The sequence below is a fragment of the Dipodomys ordii genome, unplaced genomic scaffold (assembly GCF_000151885.1).
Source record: "Dipodomys ordii isolate 6190 unplaced genomic scaffold, Dord_2.0 Scaffold99, whole genome shotgun sequence".
Taxonomy (NCBI): Eukaryota; Metazoa; Chordata; class Mammalia; order Rodentia; family Heteromyidae; genus Dipodomys; species Dipodomys ordii.
The window spans coordinates 1,861,532-1,887,850 of record NW_012267315.1 but is presented as its reverse complement, the minus strand read 5'-3'; the positions used below and the strand labels follow the sequence as shown (position 1 = coordinate 1,887,850).

Sequence of the window (26,319 nt, the reverse complement as noted above, 5' to 3'; positions counted from 1 at the left end):
TCTTTCTTTCTTTCTTTCTTTCTTTCTTTCTTTCTTTCTTTCTTTCTTTCTTTCTTTCTTTCTTTCTTTCTTTCTTCCTTCTTTCCTTCCTTCCTATAGTGAGGCCCTTATTTTTATTGTTAAGTAGTTGTGACTCATTTCTTTTATCACTATCTTTTACTGTGGACTCAGATGGTCTGTTAGCTGTGTTGGGGAATATTAGCTGTTGGGAACTTAGCTGTCTGTGTCTTGGTCCTTCTTGTATATTATTCCTATTTCATATGGTACATACTGGAAAAGGTTGCTTCTTATCTAAGTCAGAAGCACTGTTGGTTTTGGCATCTTAAAATCTGCTCCAGAGCTGACCTTTTAAATAAAATCATTACTTTTTTTCTTGGCCATTTTAATGCCACATTTTCCTTAATATCTATAGCTGGTTCTGCAGGGCACTTTACAGTTTATGAAGTATGTTTTGTCAGTGTGTTGTCTTACTCCAGCAGTCCTCTGAGGTTACGTGTATTTTTGTCACCTTCATTCTATAGCATTAAGCAAAAGGTATTGAGATTAAGTAAATTGTCCATAGTCATAATACAGGTAGCAGAGTCTGAAGACAAACTCAGATGCTTTCAGTACTGAACATCTTTCCTTCTTATTCCCTTTCTTTTAAAGCTTCGCATATGAATTGACTTCCAAAGTCTTTCACAATGAGTATATCATTGTCATTTCTTTTTTTATTGTGAAAATATTGTACAGAAGGGTTACAATTACATGGGCAAAGTAATGAGTACATTTCTTACCAAGCATTGTTGCCTCCTCCTTTGTTTCCCCTTCTCATCCCTTCCCATTATCATTGTCATTTCTATGTATACCCCTTTTCTACCGAATTTTTCAAATAAAATCAGAAAATACATATCCATAGGAATTTGGGGATTCTCTCCAAGTGGATGAGTGAAGGTAATTGGAACCATAGAGCTTTTCTCATCCTCCTTGTTTGTGTTCCAGTCATGTAGGGTCTTGCAGCGTCTGTCACCTAGGCATAGGGTTGCCATGGACACTGGTGAAGGAAGATCCATATTGCTATAGTGTGTGATTTTTCTTTCTAGAGGATCTATTTTGCCTGTTCAACCACATTACTATGGTAAAGGTATAAGAAGTGGTCAGAACAATCCTTTTGCTTGTAGGATATTGCCTCATCTTTGGAGAGTGACAGCCTCCTAGTTACTCCCAACTACCTTGGATATTTGGGACAAGAATTACCATTTTTTCTGTGTCCTGGAGTTCATTTCCATAAATATTATTTTATATGATCAGAGGCACATAGACATTTTGCCTTTAGAATTACCATTTATACTTCTGTCTTTCGCACTTGTATGAATGGGATGAAAAGATCTTTGAAAGCTGAATTTTCTAATGATGGCCTTGCTAGTAGATTCCAAGCCTTTTCTTGCACAATTATTGGTCCTAAGGGAAGAATCTGGAAGACTTTTATATGTTTCTTCCCTTTCCAAAACCCTGAAAATTTGAAAGTTCAAGAAAAGAACAGGAACAAAAACTTCAAGATATAAGCATAGGTAAGGTTTCTCAATAGGACTTCAGTTGCTCAGGAAATAAGAACAAGAATTGACCAGCAGATGTTTCATCTTAAAAAAATTTGGCACAAGACATGCTTATCGGATATAACCCCTGTTTTCACTGTATTTAATTCTGGTATGCTGCATCTTGTATATACATTTTTCTAATTTGGGAAGGGGAAGGGAAATAACAAAATGCTGAAACAAGGATACAGGCTGACCCATTGTAACAATGAGATGTATAAAACACTATGTTGAAAATGAACTTGTAGGGGGAGGAGTTGGAGAGGTGAGGAGGAAAGAGGTGGTAGAGGAAAAACAAAGGAGGACATAACAATGCTCGATAGGAAATGTACTCATTACCTTACTCATGTAACTTAACCCCTCTGTACAATTTTTTTGGGGGGGGTCCAGTCGTGGGGTCTGAACTCTGGGCCTGGGTGCTTTCTCTCAGCTCTTCAGCTCAAGGCTAGCACTCTACCACTTGAGCCACAGCGCCACTTCTGGCTTTTTTTTTCTGCTTATGTGGTGCTGAGGAATTGAACCCTGGGCCTCAAGCATGCAAGGCAAGCACTCTACCACTGAGCCACCTTCCCAGCCCCTCTGCACAATATTTTTACAATAGAAATAAAAAATAAATGCTTACCAGAATCAAGAGACCACATACAGAATGGCAGTAAATCATTGGCAGCTATTCCTTAGACCAAAGATGAATGTCCAGAATATATGAAGGTCTTAAAATTTTAATCATTGAAAGTTCAAGTAATTCAATTAATAAACAGAGCAATAAATTGAATAGACATTTCTCAAAAAGTACAAATATCAAATAAATGCATTTAGAAATGTGTGACATCCTTAGCCATAAGAAAATGCAAATCAAAATGGCATTGAGATTCCATTTCACCCCTCAGGATGACAGTTATTATCAAATAAACAATAACAAACTCTGACAAGGATATGGCAATGGGATTTGAGGGAGCGCATCATTAGTGGGAATGAATAAGTATAGTTACTATGGAGACCAGTTTGGAGATTACTATAAAAAGCTAAAAGCAAAACTACCACATGACCCTGCTGTAATCTCCACTGGGCATATATCTGAAGGAATGTATCAAGTAAGCATACAATAGATATACATGACCACCCATATTCATAATAACATTATTCACAATAGCAAATGTATAGAATAAGTGTGGATGCCTGTCAACTGATATGAAAGAAAACATAGCATACATACACAGTGGAGCAATAAAGAAGAGTGAGAGTCTATTGTTTGCAGGAATATAAATTGAACTAAATCATGTTGAGCAAGACAAGGCAAGCTCAGAAAGACATATATTGCATGTTTTTGCTTATATGTGAAACCTAGAGCTAAAAAGGAATAATGACACAATTATAATCAATGGGAGGGGAGTGGAGGGAAGGAAAGGGTGATGGGTGAATAATATAGTTGAAGTAAGTTATATATGTGTATGAAAACAGCATAATGAAACCAACTGAAAACTTGAAAAAGTAGGGAGTATTGAGGGAAGGAGGCTAAGAAAATAAAATAGATTGAATTGATCAAAGTATATTATATGTATTATATACATAAATCTAAATATTATACCCTTTGTACAGTTAAATACAATTAAAATGAAAAGAATGTTTAAGTTAATTAAGTTAGTTTAACCATATGGTTTAGTGGTAACCTAAACCAGGTAATCATCTGTATCAACTTCATCTTTTGGATATCCTTGAAACATTATATAAATAGCAAGTAGCACTATTTTTTGTTTTTGAGCCAATCCTGGGCTTGAACTCAGAGCCTGAGTGCTGTCCCAGAAGTTTTTTGCTCAAGGCAAGTGTTCTACTACTTGTTCAACTCTCTCACTCTCTCTCTCTCTCTGTCTCTGTCTCTCTCTCTCTCTCTCTCTCCTTCTCCCTCTCTCCCTTTCGCCTTCTCTCTTTCTTTCTTTCTCTCTTGCTGGTCCTGGGGCTTGAACTCCAGCCTTGGGCACTGGGGCTTCTTTTTGCTCAAGGTGAGTGCTCTACCACTTGAGCCACAGCACCACTTTTGGCTTTTTTGAGTAGTTTATTGGAGATAAGATTCTTACGGAGTTTCCTGCCCAGGGTGGCTTTGAACCGTGATCCTCAGATCTTAGCCAACAGGCATGAACCACCAGCGCCCCACCACTTCTGGCCTTTGTGTGTGTGTGGTAAGTTGGAGATCAAAGTCCCATAGACTTTCCTGCCTTCTCTGACTTTGAACTATAGTCCTCAGATCTCAGCTGCCTGGCAGCTAGGCACACAGCTACTATTGTATAAAAAGAAAAGCTGTGCACTGGTGGCTCATGCCTGTAATCCTAGCTATTTAGGAGGCTGAGATCTGAGGATTGTGTTCAAAGCTAGCCTGGGCAGGAAAGTCTGTGAGACTCTTATCTCCAATTCACCACCAGAAAACCAGAAGTGGCACTGTGGCTCAAGTGGTAGAGTGCATGCCTTGAGCTGAAGAGCTCAGGGATAGTGCCCAGGCCCACAGTTCAAGCCCTACGATGGGCAAAAAAAAAGGAGAGTTAACCAGCTAATGCTTACCAGACAGTATAATATGAAGTCTTTAATTAAAACAAATTGGATTCTACATGCTGCATCTAATCTTGGAATTTTACATTAACTTTGCCGGGGTCTGCCAACTACAGCTTACTGGCCAAGTCCAGTCCACTGCCTGTTTTTATTTTATTTTATTTAAATTTTATTTCATTGTAAAGATTTTGTACAGAGGAGTTATAGTTACCTAAGTAAGATAATGAGTACATTTCTTTTCTTTCTTTTTTTTTTTTCAGTCCAGTCGTGGGGCCTGACCTCTGGGCCTGGGCACTGCCCCTCAGCTCTTCAGCTTAAGGCTAGCCCTCAACCACTTGAGCCATAGCACCACTTCCGGCTGTTTTCTTTTTGCTTATGTGGTGCTGAGGAATCGAACTCAGGGCCTCATGCATGAAAGGCAAGGGCTCTACCACTGAACCACCTTCCTAGTCCCATAATGAGTACATTTCTTGTTGAGCATTGTTACCCCTCCTTTGTTTTTCTCCTTAAATTGTTTTTATGTAGTTGATATTCAGAGAGGTTACAGTTACATGAATCAAGTATAATCAGTACACTTCTTTGTGAACAATTTTTCTCCTTTCATCATCTCTCCCAGTCTTTCCCTCCTGTCCCCTCCCATAAGATATCCAGTTCATTTTCTACTGTTTTGGCCAAGTGTCTGGTGAATTTTCTTGGTCTTTGCCTCTGCAACTTTAGCCATCTATTATCCATTCTGAAGCCACAGGATTGTCACCTCCTCACAGCTGGGGCTGAAGGCTTGCTTCTCTCCCCCCACATCCCATGAGGCTCAATTCTCTTGAAGCTTGGTAAAAACTGTTCAAAACATGTTCTGGGGGTTGGGAAGGTGGCTCAGTGGTAGGGTGCTTGCCTTGCATGTACGAGGCCCTGGGTTCAATTCCTCAGCATCACATAAGCAGAAAAAGCCAGAAGTGGCACCATGGCTCAAGTGGTAGAGCATTAGCCTTGAGCTGAAGAGCTGAGGGACTGAGCCCAGGCCCAGAGTTCAGGCCCCACAACTGACCAAAAAAGAAAACAAACTACCATGTTCTGTTGTTTTTTTAATTTGTTATTGTTGTTCAGGCTTACAAAGAGTGGAAGATCATTTCCTCATTTATACCGCCATCTGACTCCAGAGAGGGAAACTGGCCATTGGCTGAAGAGCCCTTGGAGAAACCTAGCCCTTCTCAGGTTCGATCCCTCATGGTAAATCCAGAAATATACAAGGTGAGTTTTTGCCATATACTTACTTGACACAGCATCAGTACATAAGGTTTAGAAGGGAAGATGAGATGAAAAATGGAACCTTGAACTTGCCTCATTATTTTTTACATCAACAATGGGGAAGGGAAGGGAAGGGAAAGGCAGATATGTCAGTGCCAGGAAACTCCCTTTCTCTTAGCAGAAAGTTGGGCTTGATACAGTAGTCTGAAAGTGGAAAGGGACAGTACCTTCACCCCTGACGCTCACTATATTGAGAAATCATTTTTTGAGAATAAGAGTCTGTCACGAGGGGCCACTTGGCTTACCTTGTTGTTGTGGCTTTGGTTTCTCCTACTTCCAGAGTTGGCTGTGTCCTAGTTTACTCCAAGTGGCTTTTTCTGTTTCAGTGTAGTTTTTTATCTGTGCTGTTGCCTCTTTGAGATTCTCAATGCTTTCCCTCTTTTTCTTTTTGTCTTTTTAAGTTATTTGTATTTGAGAATGTTAAAGTTATATAAGTCTTTTTTTTTTGGTGCCAGTTCTGAGGCTTGAAGACAGGGCCTGGGCACTCTCCTTGAGCTGTTTTTTTTTTTTTTCTCGAGGCTATCACTCTACCATTTAAGCCACAGCTCCGCTTTTGGCTTTTTGGTGGTTAGCAAAGATGAAAATCTCACAGAATTTCCTGCCCAGGTTGGCTTCCAACTGTGATTCTCAGATCTCAGTCTTCTGAGTAGCTAAGATTATATGCATGAGCCACTGGTGTGTGGCTTCCTCTCATTCTTTATTTACATAAAGCCTATCCTTTGTCACCCAAACTTATCATCTGTGGAGTTGCAGGGTGGAAGCTTCTATTCCACCATCTTACTTACTAATCAGAAATCTTGGTATGGAGGGCATGACTCAAATGGTAGAACACCTGCCTAGCCAATGCAAGGTCCTAAGCTCAAACTCCAGGACTACTGAAAGAAAGACAGAACAAAGGGGAGAAAGGGTAGGGGGGCCTGGAGAAAGAGAGAAAGAGAGATTTCTTGATATAGCTACAGAGCAGGTCTTGAGTAATTTGATACTAATGACAGTTAGATGCTATGGCTAATTTAATTTTGATAAAATGTCATAGCAGTTGTGTAAGATGTGTATTCCACTGGAATAAACTGAGAGTGAAGGACACACTATATATAGTATATAGTTCATATAAACACACATTTATGATGTATATATAATATATCTAGTATGTCTTTTTTTCCTATCTTTGTAACTTCTGGTGAATCTATAATTAGTTCAAAATTAACACTTAAAAATGACAGCAAAATCAAGAATCCTCTAATACTGGTGATGTGCCCTCTTTGTGGTATATTGTCTTCTTTTTTTTATTGGAAAGGGGTGAGATTTCTTATTGGCTCATTTTAGAGCATCACTTAACCTGTTCTGAAGTATCTGAAATCTTGGTATTCTATTCACAACTGTGCTGGACTTCTTTAAACTTTAGTGTGTTTATTTTTCAAAAATAAGAGTAAGACACTTGAAATGTATCATGGTGTGCTACAGATCTCATGTTTATCCTCAATCTTGACTTTAGCTACTCAATGGAGAGCTGAAGAAGCTGTACACGGCCATCACCCGGGCTCGAGTCAACCTCTGGATCTTCGATGAAAACCTAGAGAAACGATCTCCTGCTTTCAAATATTTCATTAGAAGAGATTTTGTTCAAGTAGTGAAGACAGATGAAAATAAAGGTAAGATCTGAAATATTCTTATTATAGGAAGAAATATCACCTTCAGCTGTTCTTACATTTGGGGTTAAAGGATATCCTTTTTAAATTTTCTGTTTTGCAGTGGTGGAGATAGAATTTAGGGCCTCATGTATATTAGACAAGTGCTATACCATTAAGTTTCACTCCCAGCTGAGGATGTAGCTTATTTTTTCTATTCACAATCTTCTGAGAAAGCACTTTCCTATTCATATGTTAAGGTGTGTCAGAAAGTGGTTGAAGTAGAATTGAGAAGATTAACTTCTTCAGTGAGTTGTCCTTTAAAGGTGTAATCTTAGCTTTTTGGGAGGACAAGAATGAGATGATGAAGGTTTGAGGCCAATTTGGGAAGAAAAGTTTTCAAGACTCCTCAAGGGTGTGGTGTCATGGGCCTGGTATCACAAGTTATGTGGAAGACTGAAAATGGGAGAATTGCAGTTGCAGGCCAGCTGTGGCAGAACAACTCTGAGAGAGTCTGTCTCTACTGAGAAAAGCAAGAAGCTGGATGTGGTGGCTTATGACTGTGATCTCAGAATTATGAGAAGGCTGAAAGAAAGTATAATTAGGCTCAGGCATGTACCTAAGTAGAAAGTGAGATCCTGTCCTAAAAGTAGCTGGCCATACTGGAGGTATGGCTCAGCTATATGTCATTAGCTTAGAAAGTACAAGGCTCTGAGTTCAAATCCTTGTACTATTTTTTTAAAGTATGTATTATGGGCAAAGATTAGATAAAATGGGACTCAAGGGAAAACACAAACTTTTATGAGCTTTTGGGAAGCATATTGGCAATGTCTATAAATATAGAGATTACATGGCCCTGTTTGTAATCATAAGAAAAGCAGCCTAAATGTTCAATAGGCAAAAGCCAAACAGGTATATTTTTACTAGAATACCATTAACCATTAAAAAGCACAAGGAAGGGCTGGGAAGGTGGCTCAGTGATAGAGCACTTGCCTTGCATGCATGAGGCCCTGTGTTTGATTCCTCAGCACCACATAAGTAAAAAGAAAAAAAAAAGCCGGAAGTGGCGCTGTGGCTAAAATGGTAGAATGCTAGCCTTGAGCTGAAGAGCTGAGGGACAGCGCCCAGGCCCAGAGTTCAGGCCCTACGACCAGACCCCACCCCACCCTCCCACAAAAAAAAAAGAACAAGGATTTCTGTTTACTGATATGGAAAGATGTTCAAGATATTATTAGTTGACAAAAGGAAACTATAAAGCAGTACAAGTAGAATGATTTTATTTTTAAATAGCTATATATTATTCAAATAAAACTATAATATAGCCAGGTACCAGTGGATTAGACCTATAATCCTACTCAGAAGGATGTGATCTAAGGATTGTGGTTTGGAGCCAGCTTGGACATAAAATCTCCAATACTCTTATCTCTAATCACCAGCAAAATGCTGATAAGTAGAATTAATATTGTCAAAATGGCCATACTGCAAAAGGTGACCTACAAATTTAATGTAATCCTCATCAAAACCCCAGTGATATTCTTTAACAAGTTAGAGAAAATAACTCCAAAATTCATATGGAATTACAGAAGACCTTCAATAGTCAAAGAAATTTTAGGCAAAAAAAAAAAAAAAGCTAGTGATATCACAGCCCCAGACATCAAGTACCAAAGAGCTATAATAACAAAAACAGCTTGGAACTGGTACAAAAATAGGCCTGAAGATTAATGGAACAGACTAGAAGACCCAAAAAGAAATTTGACAAGGAAGCCAAAGATATATGGTGGAAAAAAGATAATCTCTTCAATACTTTTAGGATCTCAATGTGAGATCTGAAACTTTGAAATTACAAGAGAGAGTAGGAAAAACATTAGAATTTGTAGGCATAAGCAGAAACTCTTTGCAAAGAGTCCCAGGGACACAGCAGAAAGGAGACTTCAATGAGATTACATCAAAATAAGTTTTTGCACAGCAGAGGGCATAGTTACTAAACTAGAAAGATAACCAACAGACTTTACCAGTGAAGATCTTTACCAGAAGATCTTTACCAGTGAACCACCTGACAAAGGCCTAATATCCAAAATATACAAGGAGCTCAAGAAATAACTCCCTCACCCCTAAAATGAGTAAACCAGTCAATAAGTGGTCAAAGGAGCTAAAGAGAGACTTCTTAGAAGGAAAAATGGCAAAGAAACATATGGAGAAATGCTCAGTATCCCTAGCCATAAAGGAAATGCAAATCCTGAGATTCAATCTCAACCTAGTTATATCGGCCAACATTGATAATTTGAACAATAAATGCTGGCAGGGATGTGGTGATTTGGTGGTTCCTCAAAAAACTAAGGATAGAACTTCCCTGAGACCCAGCTGCATCACTCTTGGGCATCTACCCAGAATATTACAAGTTAGGATTCTGTAGACACTTGCACATCCATGTTCAGTGCGGCACTATTCAAAATAGCCAAATTTCAGAAACAGCCCAGATGCCCTACAATTGATGAATAGACAAAAAATTCGGTACTTACAATGGAATTTTACTAATCCATTAGAAAGAATAAGATTATGTCATTTGTAGGGAAATGGATGGACCTAGAAGAAATTAGATTAAAAGAGGTAAGCCAAGCTCAGAGAGAAAAATGACACATGCTTTTTCTCATATATCTAAAATACACTGAGACATGATAAATTATACAGGACTTTAGGCACACACACACAAACAGGGAGAATAAAAGAGGATGCTTTTAGGAGAGGAACTCAAAGGTATAACACCTGTGAACACTTAAAATACTATTTATCAAAATTAATTTGAGGAAATGGAAACATGGGTTTTGTTGTTTTTGTTTCTTTTAGATTTTTTTATTCTTTCTGTCTTTTGAGGAGAGGTGAAGAAATAGAGGGAGGAAGGATGAACAAATGCAGTCATGGTATTCAATAGATACTATGTGGAAAATGTACTATGAAACTTGTAGGCAGAGACAGGAGGGGGAAACTGGAGGAGAGGGAAGGAAAAGATGACATTGTTCAAAAAGAAATGTACTCATTACCTGACTTACGTATCTTCTTTACAATATCTTAATAAGATTATATTTTAAAATGCTGGACTGGAAGTGTGGGTCAAGTGGTAGGAAACCACCCATGAGCAAAAACGTTGAGAGATCAAAAGCTTCTGAGTTCAATCTTCCATACCAGAGCATACACACACACACACACACACACACACACACACACACACACACAAACACACACATACACACACACAAAAACTGTGTTTAACATACAACAGAATAGAATACTTACATATATATGCATCTAAACATATATCTAGATGTCTTTTCTGTTTATTTCCTGAGTTTCACAAAACAAGAAACAAGAATTCAGAAATAGGAATTGTCAGGACTTTATCTGTATCTGTTCAGCTCCTGATTATGGGTAGCAGGATCTTTACATCTCTTATTTTTGGTATAAATTGTTTATAGTGGTTATCTCTGGAGCTAGGATTGGTTAGCATGGAGCCGTTGAATAGCTATGCACATTTTTTTTTCATTTTCACTGCGTCTTTATTTTTACATTTGTTCGTAGGTTGCCTAAAACATTTAAATACAAATAAAATTTGTAGCAAAAATAATGAGAGCAAACAGAAGGTAACATCACAAATAATGGAATGTGAACCATTTCTGCACTTATCCAGAGTTAATTGGGACACAACTTTGTCTCAAAGAATACTCTGGTGCTGTAGTCTAAGGTGTGCACACTGAGATAGACTCTTCCACAGAAATACATGATTCCAGCATGTAACAGCCATGGAATATCTGTCTGTACCACAGCCCTGCAAGTGCTCCAAAACTTTCTAATATCCAGAATAATTACACCTGTGCTTGGAATCAATTTTCCCTTTTATTCCCCACCAGTATAAACCAATATGTAGGAAGATTTCTTCACTTTGACATGGAAGCAGTTTTAACACTGGCCCTTGTGAAGTCACCATGTACCAAAGTACATGCCAAACATTTACAACTTGTATAAAAATTCTACATCCTCATATTGGTCATTTGAAGATGAAAACAGATAACTCACTAAATGTTTACGGGCAATATCTATTCCCCTAATATTAAAAACAACAAAAAACCCTGGGAAATACAGAAATTCAAATAAAAGCAATATAAACCTGTCATAAATCCTAAACAACAAACTATTTGTGGGACAGCATGGATGACAAATGGTCTACTGTATAAATTTTAGAATGAGGCAGATAAAAGTTGGAAGGTCATTTTATTTTCACCTCCTTCTCCTGCTTTCACTTCATCTCCTTGGTTATCATATCCACAATGTCAACTTTTCTCTTAGTAACTACATTATTAGCATGCAGTCTTTGAACCACTCTTCACTTAATGTATCAAGTTCAGCAATGACTTCATCAAAAGCTGTCTTTACAAGAAAGCTAGCTTCCTCTGGGGAGTTCAGAATGTCATAATAGAATACCAAGAAGTTAAGGGCCAGACCCAAACTGATAGGTTTATCAGTCGTGAAGCTTAAACGCTGGGTGCTGTCTCAGCAATTCAGCTCAAAGCTAGTGCTCTACCACTTGAGCCACAGTACCACTTCTGGTTTTCTGAGTAAGTTTATCAGATATGAGTCCCAAATGTTTCTTTATTGCTATTGTTTCTAACATATTTATAGGATAATTTCTTTGTTGCTGTGTATGTCCCTCCCTTGTTTTCACTGTATTTGATGTTGGTATAATCCAAAGACACCAGGTTGTTGTAGGTCTCCAGCATTACATCTCTATACAAGGTCCTCTGAGCAATGTCCAGGTCCATCCATTCCTTCCAGCTAAAGTCCACAGACAAATCATCAAATGACACCAGCTTCAGAGATCCTTCCATTCTTTCTTGCTGGTGACAATGAAAAGATGATTCTGAAAGCATGGCTTTCACTCCAATCCAGAGGACTTGAAGTTCTAAGAGGATCTTTGTACTCACTCCCCAAGAAATTCACAGGATCAAACATAGGCAGCTGCAGCACCATCCTGGCCCCCAGCTATGCACATTTTTAACTTCTCATTTTTATACCTTTTGTGCTGTTTACAGGGCTTACAGAAGTCATTGTTATGTATTATTTTATATAATTTGCAAAGACTAATTAAAAAATGAACTGAAGTTCTCCAGACAGGAGAAATAAACACCCTTCATGAAGGAGAAAATTACTTTCTCCTTCCTTCTCCCTTTTCCTTCCCTTTTCAACTTTCCCCTCTCTCCCCCTTTTTTTCTTCTTAGTATTGGGATTTTTAATTTAGGGTCTTATTCTTGCTAGGCAAGCATTCTACTACTTTGAAACCTTTGGGCTGGCTGGGACTGTGATCCTCTTATTTATGCTTTCTACATAGTTGGAATGACAGACACATTGAGATGGGAGTTTAATAAACTTCTTCTGGGGCTGAACCTGAACTATGATTTTTGCAGTCTCTGCCTCCAGAGTAGCTAGGATTATAGGTGTGAGCCTATCATCCTAATTACCGTATTTCTTGAGGATCAGTTATTCAGTCTCTAAGGTAGGGGAAGGACTTGGTCACTGTAGGGTTTTTAGGTTTTCTGAATATTTCTCAGCTGGTTTCTTGAAGTCTATTTTGGTGACTTAGTTTGGGACCAGGATTAGTTGTTCTTTTCTAAGACCTGAAAAACTTGTCTTCTCCAAAAACCTCTCTACCTGAGTAGTTACATAACCTTGTTTAGGCTATACTTTCTCTCCATTGGTATTTGCTTCCTCAGCAAAAGGAAAAGGAATGAGTTGACCCTAGCAATCTTTCCTGTAGTGCATACTCCTTATAACCCCCAAATATGATTAACAAGATATTAAAATGGGCATTCAATGTATGTCTTTTGGTAGCATTAGGAATGCAAGAAGAGCAAGTATAGTCTTACTTATAAATATAGCTGCATGTGGTTCTACTGTGCAGGGGAATGGTGGGGGAGTGAGTGCGGTGACTATTAGAAGTTGCATTTCTTCAGCATGGTGCCTACAGACTTCATTACTTTCTTCAGAGGTAATGAAGGGTTTTGCTGAGTGAATGAAATTTCAGTAAGTCAGTAATAGTACCATGAAGTCAGAACAAGACCTGTACCATCATCATTGCACCATTCCTCAGGAAACGAGCAGAGGGAGAGCAGGGCGGGATCAATTATGAAGTTTAATATATGTTTTTACACCTTCTAAATATGCCTGCCTTGCCCCATTGGTTGCTCTTCACTGGACTAGATATCTCTATTTTGGCTGTCAGCATTGTCCTAACATTCATTGTCTTTCCATTATGTTTCATGAAGCTGTGCATTGTTACTCATATGGTGATACTCTAAGGGCCAGAGAATCAGCGGCAGGCTAGAGTGGAACAGATAGGACAGATTGCAGATTGGTTTTGGTAGTCTGTTTCCACCAACATATATGTGTCAGAGTATTGTCCTCATAAATTGATGTGTGGAAGTGAAACTTTATACCATTTAATGATAATAAAAATAAATATAAAAATAGTGGGAGAAAAACAAAGGAGTGGGTAACAATGTTTGACAAGAAATGTATTCATTACCTTACTTATGTAACTGTAACCCTCTTTTCAATAAAATAAAATTAAAAATTTGTTAGAATGCTTACTTTGATCAGGGCAAAATCTGTACATTTGGAAATACCAGTGGTGCCTGATCTATGATGGTTTGACTTGAGATTTCTCAATTTTACAATGGTGCAAAAATGATCATATTCAATAAAAACTATTTTGAATTTTTCAAAATTTTTTTCAAAAATTTTCCCTAGTATGTGATATGATGTGGTACATTACTCTGAAGATGCTAGACATTAGCAGTGAGCCAAAGCTGCCAGTCCATGCAGCCTCAGTGAATGAGTAGCACTACACAGTTCAATGTATTGCTGAGCCATGATATTTGGTGGATTAGATGTATTAACTCATTTTTGAGTTACAGTATTTTAATTTACCATGAGAATACAACTTCATCATAAATCAAATAGCATTTGTACTATGTACAAATATCCTGTTACTTTGTTCCTCACCAAGCTACTTACTAAGAGATATCTGGCTTTAGCTTTTTAAGGAGGAATTAGTAATTGCTATTTGTATTTGTGTGTGTGTGTGTGTGTGTGTGTGTGTGTTAATGAAATTTTTTTAATTGTTGAGAAAAGGAAAGTAGACCAAAATTTAAAAACAAAACCATATCCTTTCTCACCTATACCTTCTTCTCTTAAACCTGCCCATGCAACCTGGCTTTGTAAGCTGAAATGTTTCTTTTTGTTTTTCTTTTGTCGGATGTGGGGTTTGAACTCTGGGCCTTGGTGCTGTCCCTCAGCTCTTTAGCTCCAGGCAAGCCCTCTACCACTTGAGCCACACAGCAACACTTCCAGTTTTCTGGTGGTTAATTGGAGATAAGAGTCTCACGGACTTTTCTGCCTGGGCTGGTTTTGAACTGCAATCCTCAGATCTCAGCCTCCTGAGTAGCTAGGATTACAAGCGTGAGCCACCAGCACCTGGCAATGAAATATATCTTAAACAAAGAGTAGAAAGATAACATAGGTGTGTTAGCCTATTGTGGTTGTCATAAAAAATGCCATAGACTAACTGGCTTAAACAACAGAAATCTATTTTCCCATAGTATGTAGTGGCTAGAGGTCCAAGGACAAGGAGTTGGCTGAGTTGATTTCTTTCTTCAAAGATTTTTCTGTTTTGGCTTGTAGATGATCATCTTCATCATCTTCATTGATTCACTCTTTCCTTCTCCCATTCCTTACTCTGTGTGTGTGTGTGTGTGTGTGTGTGTGTGTGTGTGTGTGTTTAATTTTCTCTCTTCACAAGGAGAGATTGGATTAGAGCCCACCAGGAAAGCCTCATTTTAAGTTAATCATCTTTTTAAAGGTCTCCAAGTACAGTTACATTTTGAGATAATAGAGATTAAGCCTTCAGTACATGAAATTTGGAGTGGTGTGTGGAAGACACAATTCAGCCATAACATAAGTAAATGAATGATTGCCCAGAAAAGCAAACCTACTTTTTATTTTAATTTTAGACTTTGATGATAGCATGTTTGTCAAGACATCAACTCCTGAGGAGTGGATTGCACAAGGAGAGTATTATGCTAAGCACCAGTGCTGGAAGGTAAGGAGCTGGGCCAGAAGCCAGGGGTGAGGGGTCTCTGCAGTTGTTATCCTTGTCAAGCCTCAAAGGCAAATCTCCCACTATTACATGTCAGCAGGACAGGGTGAGGATAAAGGTGTGTGTGCCACTTCTTTGGAACCATCAGGGTACTCTGGAGATGAGGAGAGCTCATGTCTTGTTCCTTCCCTTGTTAGTGGAGGTGTGACAACCTTCATTTTGGCCTTTCTCCAACAAGGAAGCTTCCTATTTATTTTCTTTTTCTTCTATGCTTGAAAGCTTTTGTTGTAGTGGTGGTTCATTCCTGTAAATTCTACCTACTCACCAGGTGAGATTTGAGGATCCTGGTTCAAAGCCAGCCCAGGAAGGAAAGATAGTGAGATTCTTTCATCCCCTCCCATGTTTTCTTTTTTGCTGTCATTGTTGTTTGTGGGGCTTAAACTCAGGATCTGGGTGCTGTCCCTGAGTGAGCTCTTTTGCTCAAGGCTAGTGCTCTACCACTTTGAGCCACAGCACTACTATGTGAGATTGTTATCATCAATTAATCACCAAAAAAAAGCCAGAAGTGGAGCTGTGGCTCAAAACTGTAGAGCACTAGTCTTCCACAAGAAAGCTTAGGGGCAGTGTCTAGGCCCTGAATCGGCACACCCGCACACAACTTTTGTTATCATACTGCATTGTAAAATAGTAAAAGGTTTGTCAATGTTTGCCTTTTGAAATGAATCAGCCATAGATTTTGCTGCTAATCTGAAGAGTGTAAGCATGGTAAAACTTTGCTTCTATATTTCAATGACTGACTTCTAACCTCAGGCTGTCTTGGTGAACTTAAATAGTTGTCTTCTAGAAAATGCTCTGTAGTGAGCCCACGGTCAGAAACCTTACACATCACAGGGTTTCAAGTGGGCACCACGGGCACATGTCTCCTACAAGGTAGTAGGGATGCTTTCACCTGCGATCTGTGAATATCCTTCTAGAAGAACAGTGTTAACTTTAAAAAAATCCAATAACAAGATGTCTGATTGCAGGATTGATTTTGCAGTTCAGAGAAATCAACATGTGCTCAATCTTTTTGCATCTCTTCCTGTGTCATCTGCAGCTTGTCAGAGATGTTCCTCATCATTGTTGAATAATGGCTGAGAATATGAAAAATGTAATGTTCTCATGCTTTTAATTGGTCAGTGCTAGGTCACTTGCCCCCTCCCAGCTGCAAAGGCATTTGGCAGTTTCAGCCCTTAATGGATTATAAGTTCTTCCATCTGGAAAGAAAGGGAGGAGAGTGCTGTAGTAACTAACAATGTTTGCTGCCACAGTCAGAGCCCCACAGAAATGTACTTTGCTAGGGTTTGATTGCCTTTTTTTGAATGCCTCTGCCAGAAACTGCAAGGATGCTTCCTGAAAGAATAGCTGGGCTGAGTTTTGGCAGATGATTTCCTTTACTTCTGGCCTTAGTGCACGTATTGGGGGTTAAGCTCCTTAAGGGTCACAAGGCAAGTGGCTATGCTTTCTCTTCCACTTCTAACAGATGTTTATTGAGACAATGATTTCTCTGGAGGGCTTATTCTGATGCTCCAGGGATCCTTCTTCTCCCTGGAGTTTCATGGAGCTAGGCCTCAGTGAAAGGACTAGACAATTGTGAGTGATGCCTACAAGTCAGAACTGACCAAAAGTCATAGGTGAGCTATTCGGTCTATATAACTATGAGAAAGAATTCCCAAAGCCTCAATTCTTAGAGGAGTTACCAGCTGTGGCAGGGAAGAAGGTTTACATCTATAGCAAACAACTCACATCTGAGGTTTTTCAGTTCACTGAAGCTGTACAACAGCCCTCAAACTCAGTGTTCATGTTGCTCCTGATCTTTCAGGTTGTCAGTGTGAATTCAACTTAGTAGCTCTTCTGATTCAGCTAGGGAACTCCTATGTCTACATTCAGGTCCCATTCAGCTGGGTGTATCTACTTCCGGGAATTGGGTGGTTCTTGGTTCCTGTGATGGAATCATAGGTTCCTGGATCACTGTCTTGCATTTTCCAACAGACTAGTCTGATTTTGTCCTTGTGATACCATTGTTTAAAGTAAGCAGAAATACTTTTATCCCTTTGAGGCCTGGTCTTGGCTGGTCCAGTATCACTTCTGCTGGGTTCTGTTGACTAAACCAGTCAAAATCCACATTGGAAAAGAGGTAGACAAGGAGCTCTCCTGACAGGAGAAGTCACTACCTTAATTGTAAAGGGGTATGGGTAGAGACAAGGAAGAATAAAGGACTGTGACCACTGTTGTCATTATAATATGAGGGGAGAAGACAGAATTTGTATTGTGGTAGGTTTGACATACAGAAAATAGTTTTAAAAATATGTAATATTTAGTTGTAGAAGTTGAGTTTCAGACTTTATTCAGTGTTATAATTGGAAAGAAATGCTGAATATTTGCAAGATTTCATTGATAGGGTGGAGGGTGGGCTTTAGGGAGGGAAGGGAGAGAGATATGGGCAGCAGATATCAGTATGAAATTGTAAAACTGTATCAAATCCTACTTTTATTCCTTTCAGAACACCACTGGTGTTGCTCATATGTGTTATTCATGGATTTCCAATTATTTACCCCTTTAAAAACACTTTTGAATGTTTGAATCTAAAATCTTTTTAGGGGAGCCGGCACAGATGAGAATGTTATAAAAGTCCTCCTCGCCTGACTTTATTTTGACCCTGCTAAAGGACTTCAGGACTCAGGTGGTTTATTGAGTTTTTGGCTGCATGTCAATGAATGTTTCAAAACCACCATACAAGATCATTCATTCAATAAATACTTGTTGAGCTATGGGCCAAACAATATTAGATTCCAGGAATAAGATGGTGAGCAAAGTAGGCACACAGGGGAGTGAGGGCACAGTTCTAGCTGTTTCAGGCATCATACGTAAGAGAGCAGCAGCTTCCAGAGCTTCTGTTCTGAATAGGAAGGCCAGGAAAGCCTTCTTTAAGAAAAGGAGTCTTGATCTGAGATCTGTATAATGAATAAATTTAATTAATTAGGCAGAGAAAGGATACAAGGAACAGTGAATTCAAAGGCCCTATGCTGAGGAGTATGGTGCAGGCCACAGAAATGAAAGGAGGCTTATGGGGCTGGGGAATCTGGAACAAAGAGCATGAGGTAGAGAGAGACCAACTTGTCCACTATCAGAAAGTGTCTGTAAGTTCCTCCTATGCCCTCACTAAGACCCAATATGGAGCAGAATGTGAAATTTCTGCTCTTGTGGCTCGTGCTTTGAGAATTTGTGCAAATGTTCCTGCTTTAGAAAAATAGCTTTCTTCTGGCCAGAATCAGGGTTCAGGCTGACTTCCCTGTAACACTTATCTGCATACCTCATAGTGAGAGGGTTTGGTAACATAGTTCTGCATGCTTACAGGAGCTGGGTATGCTATGGTTTCAGTGATTGCTACTCCATTTCTACCACTACTACCTGTACTATGGCTGTCTCACCAGCACACAGGTAGTCATTGTAGTTAGTATATATGTCAAAGCCCAGAAAAGCCTCTGGTTGATTTTGGCCAGCTGCTCCAGTGGCTGTGACCATTGTACTATTTGCAATGGAGAGGATGATGACTCTTGCATGTGGCTGTGGGAAGATTAAGCAGAGTGTTATTGTGATGGCCTATAGAAATATGTAGCATGGACCCTTTCTGTGGCTTCTAGATACTTCCTAATGAACCCTTTGGATGTGTTAGCTGGCCACACTGCTAGGCTGAGTCTTCTGAGACTCCTCTTAGCATGCCTACACCTTCCTTCTCCTCCCCCTCAGATTGGGCAGGGTGAGATGCAGAGCTCTGTCCACATGAACATAGTGCATGCTTTAACTCCTGTTCTTTATGTCACTGCTGTTATTTTTCTGGGAATCAAAACCTTTGGCACATTCCAGGTTGCAGCCAAGTGTTACCAGAAAGGAGGTGCATTTGAGAAGGAAAAGTTGGCCTTGGCCCACAACACTGCCCTGAACATGAAATCCAAGAAAGTCAGCCCCAAGTAAGTGTCTCTAGATCATTTCAGGTATGTTTTGATGAAAATAATAGGATAAATATATATTGGTATTAGGTCAGTCTTTCATGAAAATACTGTTTTGTTTTCCTTCCCATAGGGAAAAGCAGTTGGAGTATTTGGAACTGGCTAAGACCTATTTGGAATGCAATGAGCCAAAGCTGTCCCTTAAGTGTCTAAACTATGCCAAGGAGTTCCAGCTCTCTGCCCAGTTGTGTGAGAGGCTTGGAAAGGTATGGCTTCCAGCCCACAGCTACTTGTAGGAGAATTGGTTTCACTTGAGCAGACTGAGGGATGGACCCCTAAAATTCTGTTTGTGGCAGAAAGTAAAAGTTATGAATCTCTAAGGGAAAATTTTACTGTGTCCTAGATAAGAGATGCTGCGTATTTCTATAAGCGAAGCCAGTGCTACAAAGATGCTTTCAGATGCTTTGAGCAGATTCAGGAATTTGATCTAGCTCTCAAAATGTACTGCCAAGAGGAGCTTTTTGAGGAAGCTGCTGTTGCAGTGGAAAAGTAGGTGGCTTTATTCCCTTGCATTTCCCTCTCTCCCCTACCTCTCTCTGGGGGCAGCTCATCCTGTAACTTCTGTAGTGGCTTAACCATGTTTACCTCCTTTCACTTAAGTGGTGGCTGTGGTACTGGGAGCAGGAGTCTGTACTTCCCACTCTTCATAAGCTTAATAACAGTGTTATTAAGAGAGGGGGCTTGGGCTGGGAAGGTGGCTCAGTGGTAGAGTGCTTGCCTTGCATGCCTGAGGCCCTGGGTTCGATTCCTCAGCACCACATAAGCAAAAAGAAAAAACCAGAAGTGGTGCTGTGGCTCAAGTTGTAGAGTGCTAGCCTTGAGCTGAAGAGCTGAGGGACAGTGCCCAGGCCCAGAGTTCAAGCCCCACGACCGGACCCAAAAATAAAAAAATAAAAAAAAATAAAGGGGGGTTGCACTGTATTTGTAACAAGTAAAACTGACTGATCAGTAGAATAAAAGTGACTCCAGAATTTCATTAGTCTCTCTTTCATTAGATTCCAACTGCATACATACCTGGAAAAAGGGGAGAATATACAAATTGTATATAAGGCAAAGCCTGAATCAACCAATAATGTGTGTATGTAGCATCCCTTTTTATCCTTTCCCATTAGTGTATATATCTACAATGGTTATCATGCTATTATGAGAACCGAAGATTTTTTTTTAATCGGTTGTGGGGCTTGAACTCTGAGCTTGGGTGCTGTCCCTAAGCTCTTCAGCTCAAGGCAAGCGCTCTACCACTTGACCCACAGAGCCACTTCCGATTTTCTGGTGGTTAATTGGAGATAAGAGTCTCATGGACTTTATTGCCTAGGCTAGCTTTGAACCACAATCCTCAGATCTCAGCTTCCTGAGTAGCTAGGATTACAAGCATGAGCTACCAGTGCCTGGCTATTCAAGAATAATTTCAGATCTAACTCCTACTTCCTTGAGTTGCAACTTTACCAACCAAGTAGAGGAATACTTGATTTCTTTGAAGAGAACTTATTGTTTATTAGTGCTAATAATGCCTTGATGCTTTACATATTTAGGTCCTATTTTGTAATATTAGAATGTAGGAGCTTTATTTAAGTAGCTTTCTATTGTACTTTGGAAGATACAGTTAGGTGACATTTGTATTCTGTCTTTGCAGATATGAAGAAATGCTAAAGAACAAGACCTTTCCTGTTTCTAAGCTCTCCTATTCTGCTAGTCAGTTTTACTTGGAAGCTGCAGCAAAGTACCTGAGTGCAAATAAGACCAAAGAAATGATGGCTGTCCTTTCCAAGTTAGATGTAGAAGATCAGCTGGTGTTCCTGAAGTCTCGAAAATGCCTAGCAGAGGCTGCAGACCTGCTGAACAGAGAGGGTCGGAGAGAAGAGGCTGCCCTGTTGTTGAAGCAACATGGCTGCCTCCTGGAGGCTGCTAGGCTCACTGCTGACAAGGACTTCCAGGCCTTGTGTCTGCTGGGGGCTGCTCGCCTCAATGTGGCTAGAGATTCTGACATAGAACATACTAAGACCATTCTAAGAGAAGCACTTGATCTTTGCTATCAAACTAGTCAGCTCTCTGGCATTGCTGAGGCCCAGTTCCTGCAGGGAGTTATCCTGAAAGACTTTCAGAAGCTCAAAGATGCCTTCCTCAAGTTTGACATGCTTAACCATTCAGCTGGAGTGGTGGAAGCACTCTATGAAGCAGTCAGCCAGTGTGAAGCTGAGCCTGAGAAGGTTCTAGCTCTGGCTCCATGGGGCTTGGAAGTCCTTCTTAATCTAGTCAAAGCTCTCAAAAGAGTGACCAACAATGCTGAGAAAGAAATGGTCAAGTCTTGCTTTGAGTTTTTTGGAATTTCCCAGGTAGATACCAAGTATTGCCAGATAGCGCAGAATGATCCTGGGCCCATATTGAGAATAATTTTTGACCACCTAGACTTGAACTTAAGAGAGAGGAAAACTAAAGATTATTTTATGATAATGACTGACCAAGTGAAATTAGCCCTAAACAAGCACCTTTTGAGCAGACTGTGTCACATTACACACAGCCTGCTTGGAAGGAGCTACCCAGAGGTCTGCATGAGGTTTATTGCTGGCTTAAAATGTGAAGATGAAAACTGTGAAGATTTCCACAGGCCTCTGAGGCGCTGTGAGGCCAAATGTATGGTTCAGTCGAAAATGCACCTAGTGGCAATCAATGGATTGCTTTTGGAAGCCAAAAAAGTATTTCCTAAAACTTTAACTGAAGAACTTGAAGAAATAGATTGTATTTTGTCTTCAGATATGTATAGCCTTTGCAAATCCTTCCTAAATGTTCTCTTCCCTAGACATTTCCATCAGAGAGTGCTGTCAGAAAACCCTATGGCATGTAAAGAAATCCTCAAGCCAAATTACAAATCTTTCCGATTCTATAGAGTTGCCCTGAAAGCATACGTCCGTGATCTGTTTCAAAAAGAAAGCGCACGCAATCGCCGTGAGTCCACAGACCTGTGGCTGAGTGCCATGCAGGCTTTCCTTCTCTCCTCCAGTTACCCAGAGGAGTTTGAGAAGCTGCTCTACCAGGAGGAGGACAACTATAACAGGGAGCTGAAAGCTCTGGAGTCCAACAAAGAGGAAAAGGGCAGGGGGAGAAGCAGCCGCATGAAGGGCATAGAAGGAAAATTTGGCATGCTAGTGCCCAACAAGGAGGATGAGAGTACAGAGAAGATCTACCTATGCTTCATCCGGCTGCTGGAGAATTCCATTGACCAGCTGTATGTGCACAGGAATCCAGAAGATTACAAGAGGCTCTTTTTCCGTTTCATGAATGTCCTTATCAAGAGGTGCAAAGAGCCACTTATCCCCAGCATTGGCAACACGGTGGCACTGTTGGAATTCCAGTTTGTCCACTGTGGGGTGGTGCTGGTCCGCCTCTGGAAGAATTCTGTTCTGTGCCTCCCCAAAAGCTATATTGCACTCCTGCACTACTGGGAGTTCCTGTCTAGCAAGAAGGACAAAGAGGTTGGGGACGTGTTTTCCATCATTCAGGAATACAAGCCAAAGGATGTAAATAGAGCCATTCAAGACTTCCGATTTCATCTCTCCTATCTTGTCAAGGTGCTATGTGGCTATGAGAATGTGAACTTCAATGTCCTGCTTGATGCCTTTGGTGAAATAGACTATGTGGTCTCAGGTGAGGCTGAGCGGGCACTGGTGCTATGCTTGGTTATGTTGGTAAATGCTGAAGAGATCCTCCAGCCCTTCTGCAAGCCACTTTTGTACCGCCACTTCCAGGAGATTGAGACAAGGCTGCAGCTAATGAGCATGGACTGGCCTAACCAGGTTCCTGAGAGGCTTCGGAAGGTTGTACGGCGAGTGTTAATGGCAGTCAGTGTGAAGTCTGTGGCTGAAGCACTCCAGGACCTACTCTTTGAGCGAGATGAAGAGTATCTGATGGACTGCCACTGGCGGTGGGACAGTGCTCATACTAAAGGGTCTGTGGTCCATGGCCTCTGTCATGAGGAGGTCAGACTAAACCGCTTGCTCTGTGTGGGTCCTGTGGACTACTTTAGTGAACTTGAGTGTGAATTTAGTCAGGATGAGACAGATGAGGTGATGTTGGAAGATCGAGATCACATTCTGGCTGCCATCCTTTCTCAAAAGCAGTGGAAGGCCTCCATCCAACGTAAACTCAGAAGAACCTGCCTGGTGGTGTCTTTGTGCATTAGTTGGAAGAGATGGGTCCAGACTAAGCACACCAATGAGGAGGTCAGGGAGCCTGGGGCCAGCAACTTCAAAAGGGCTGATGTGGACAGGACCCAGTGTGACCTCTGTGGCGTGAAGTTCACTCGCAAATCTGATAGCTACTTTGGCCCCAGCAAAGTGTTTGAGGGAGCAACCTCAGAGGTTGCCATCCTTTCCAGGGCAGAGCTAGAAGGGAAGGAATGTCGGGAGAGGAGCAGTGAGTCTTATGAGCAGCACATCAGTCTGGAGAGTCACCAGAAGCAGCAAGTGGCCTACCAGAAATACTTAGAATTTTTTCATGAGAAGGTGGACCCGGCCATTAGTCAAGGCAAACTAGTAGTGCAGGACATAGAGGAGAGCGTGTGGGTCCACAGTCACCTGGGCTCCAAAGAGCACAGCCACATGCTGCAGAGGAAGATTCAGGAGCATATCAGAAGGGTTTCAGACTTGGTGGAGGAGCTCTATAGGCGAAAGGCCTGGGCTGAAGGTAAGGGCCTGTCAGATACTGAGAGTTAAGTTCTTTGTAGTGATGTAATGTTGGTATTAGCAGAACTATGACTAAAGAATATTCCTTCTCAAATTACAGTGCTGCAGTTAGGAACACAGTTTGCTAATTCATACTATGGAGAGGTTATCAGGAGAATGTTTAAAATATTTAGAAAACTTTTTTGAGGTTCCTCTGATTCATTCCTTCAGTGATCTTTCCTTGAGTATCTAGCATGTAGTAAATTCTATAATCATCACTGGAAGTACATAGTTTTGTCTTATGATATTGCCTTATGTTACCCAGTGTGTCTTGAGTAAGCATTCTATGTAGCCTTAGAATCAGCTTTGACCTAGCTTCCTCATAGCTATCTACTTCTTAGCAACACTGAATAGAAGTTACATGTATAAAATGAGTGGAATTTCATTTTTAAAATATTTTATAATGCAGATACTCTTTCTAGTGAAGGATTTAAAGACATTTTGAACCCAGGGTTCCTTGGAAGGCTTTTCTGTTGGCAGTCTTATAGAAGATACTCAATAACGAGGTTGGACCACTATTTACAGGCAATTTTTACTTGTGGCAGCAAAAGGCAGCTTTGGGCCTCTTACTCAGCAAGGAAGGCTGTTTCCTAGGAAAACACAGACTAGCTCTTGGAGCACAGGACATCATACTAGTACTTAATTTTCTAGCATCTGTAACTGCCTCTTCATGCTGAGCCCCTGTTTTTTTGTTTTTCATTTCTGTAGCGGAAGAGGCAATGGCTCAGCGGATCAGAGTTCTAGCCCTGTCAGTCAGGGATGCACAGGATTGGCTGATGAAGACAGAGCACCACTTAAAGGAAGAAGGTAAGAAATTCTTTACTGTAGGGACAGGTGACACTTTTGGCCCTATTTTTTTTTTATTCCTGGGTTCTAGATGAGTGTATAGGCTGTCAGAGATATCAAGACTGGCCCTTTGCTTCCTCATAAGTCAAACTGTTAGTAACACAATTAGTCAGCTGTCTATGAAAGCCATTACTCTGGGCTCATGTTAATAGTTAAAAACTTCTTTTTCTGTTTATGAGCTGTTATTGATGGCATTAGTCATTGAGCATACTCATTACTGTGACTTCCAAGGATAAAGTACGGCAAAGTCATCCCTTGATGAATATGTTTACCTGGGCCAGCCATTAAGTCAGTGGGTGTTCATTGAGTTTCTAGTGTGTATCTATTTGTTTTGTGAACAAAGCAAAGTCATTGAGGGAATCTTTTAGGTATCTTCCTAGAGAGCATTGTAGGTTTGTATAGATGATTCAGGTTTCTTTGCTGGTAGTCAGAATTTTCTTGTCAATTCTGTATGATCTGAATGTCTTTCTTCTTGCCCTTTTCAACTTTTATCCCCTCTCAGCTGGATCACATTTCTTTCTGCTCCAAGTATTTAACAGCTTCAATTGTTCTCCCAAGTCCTAATCCAGATGCTACCTCCAAGGGGGGGGGGAAGAATTTGGCTTAAATGTTTGTACTATTACAAAAATGTTTAACATGTAGTCCCTTCTGATAACTATGATTGTTCCAAAAGAAGATAATTGTTACACCAAGTTAAGAATGTGGTTTAGATTTTACTTGATTTGTCATTTAAAAAAGCCTTCAAATTAAGACTAGAGGAACAAGCATATAAATAACTTAATTCTGGAGAAGAGTGTTTACTTTGACTGTTCTTGAGAAGAAATAACAATACTCAAAAGAAACTTCTCTTTGATATTCTAGTAGGAGGTTTTATTTCTTTAAACAACATTATAGAAATAATGTTTTACTAGGGTCTAATAGTGGAATAAGAAAAAACGACTTCACTTTTTTTTGTCATATAGGTATTGTTCAGGAAGATGATTATGAGAATGAAGTTGAAGACTTTGGTGAGCTCCGTCCTAGAAGACGTTCACGGAAATGTGGAAAGCAGCGAAAATACTAGTGCATTTTCACACAACTACTGTCTCCTAAGCCTTCAGAACATTCTAACCTGTCTTAGAATTCTAAAGGTTGGGGCAGAAGAGAAAAGGAATCTAAATTAGCATTAAAAGAAGAGTAGGCCAACTTTTCTTTTTGTTCTTATCATTTCTCTCAGTGGTGGCTTGAGATATAATTACTCCTTTACCTGCAGGGACCTCTTAAATGTTTATCAAGGCAAAGTCTAGCAGTATTGGTTCCCATAGCATGTCCATTTTGGAGGACTATAGTTGAAGGGAACATTGGGAATCCTCAACCTAAAGCTCTGGTTCGTGACCATTTTGATTTGAGACAGTGGCAGGGGCTAGACATTTGTGATAGACACCCTTCACCTCAGAGTGTCACTGCTCTGTGGCAACTTTTTGGCCCTCCCTTCCTCCAACTTTTTGTGATTAGACTACCTCAGAATGTAGTCAAGAATTCACC

At 40.2% G+C, this 26,319-nt stretch overlaps 1 protein-coding gene across 1 annotated transcript in view; it reads left to right on the top strand.

Annotated features, from left to right (window-relative positions):
* The window catches only part of Trank1 (tetratricopeptide repeat and ankyrin repeat containing 1), an 83,334-nt gene extending 57,411 nt beyond the window's left edge, over positions 1–25,923 (top strand). Inside the window, exons 16-24 of the mRNA XM_013027032.1 lie at positions 5,214–5,357; positions 6,907–7,063; positions 15,097–15,185; positions 19,089–19,192; positions 19,305–19,437; positions 19,575–19,720; positions 20,865–23,911; positions 24,658–24,756; positions 25,758–25,923. Of these exons, the coding sequence (XP_012882486.1) occupies positions 5,214–5,357; positions 6,907–7,063; positions 15,097–15,185; positions 19,089–19,192; positions 19,305–19,437; positions 19,575–19,720; positions 20,865–23,911; positions 24,658–24,756; positions 25,758–25,858 (4,020 nt within the window). The 3' untranslated portion in view covers positions 25,859–25,923. The remainder of the gene's footprint in view (positions 1–5,213; positions 5,358–6,906; positions 7,064–15,096; positions 15,186–19,088; positions 19,193–19,304; positions 19,438–19,574; positions 19,721–20,864; positions 23,912–24,657; positions 24,757–25,757) is intronic.
* The last annotated feature ends 396 nt before the right edge of the window (positions 25,924–26,319 follow it).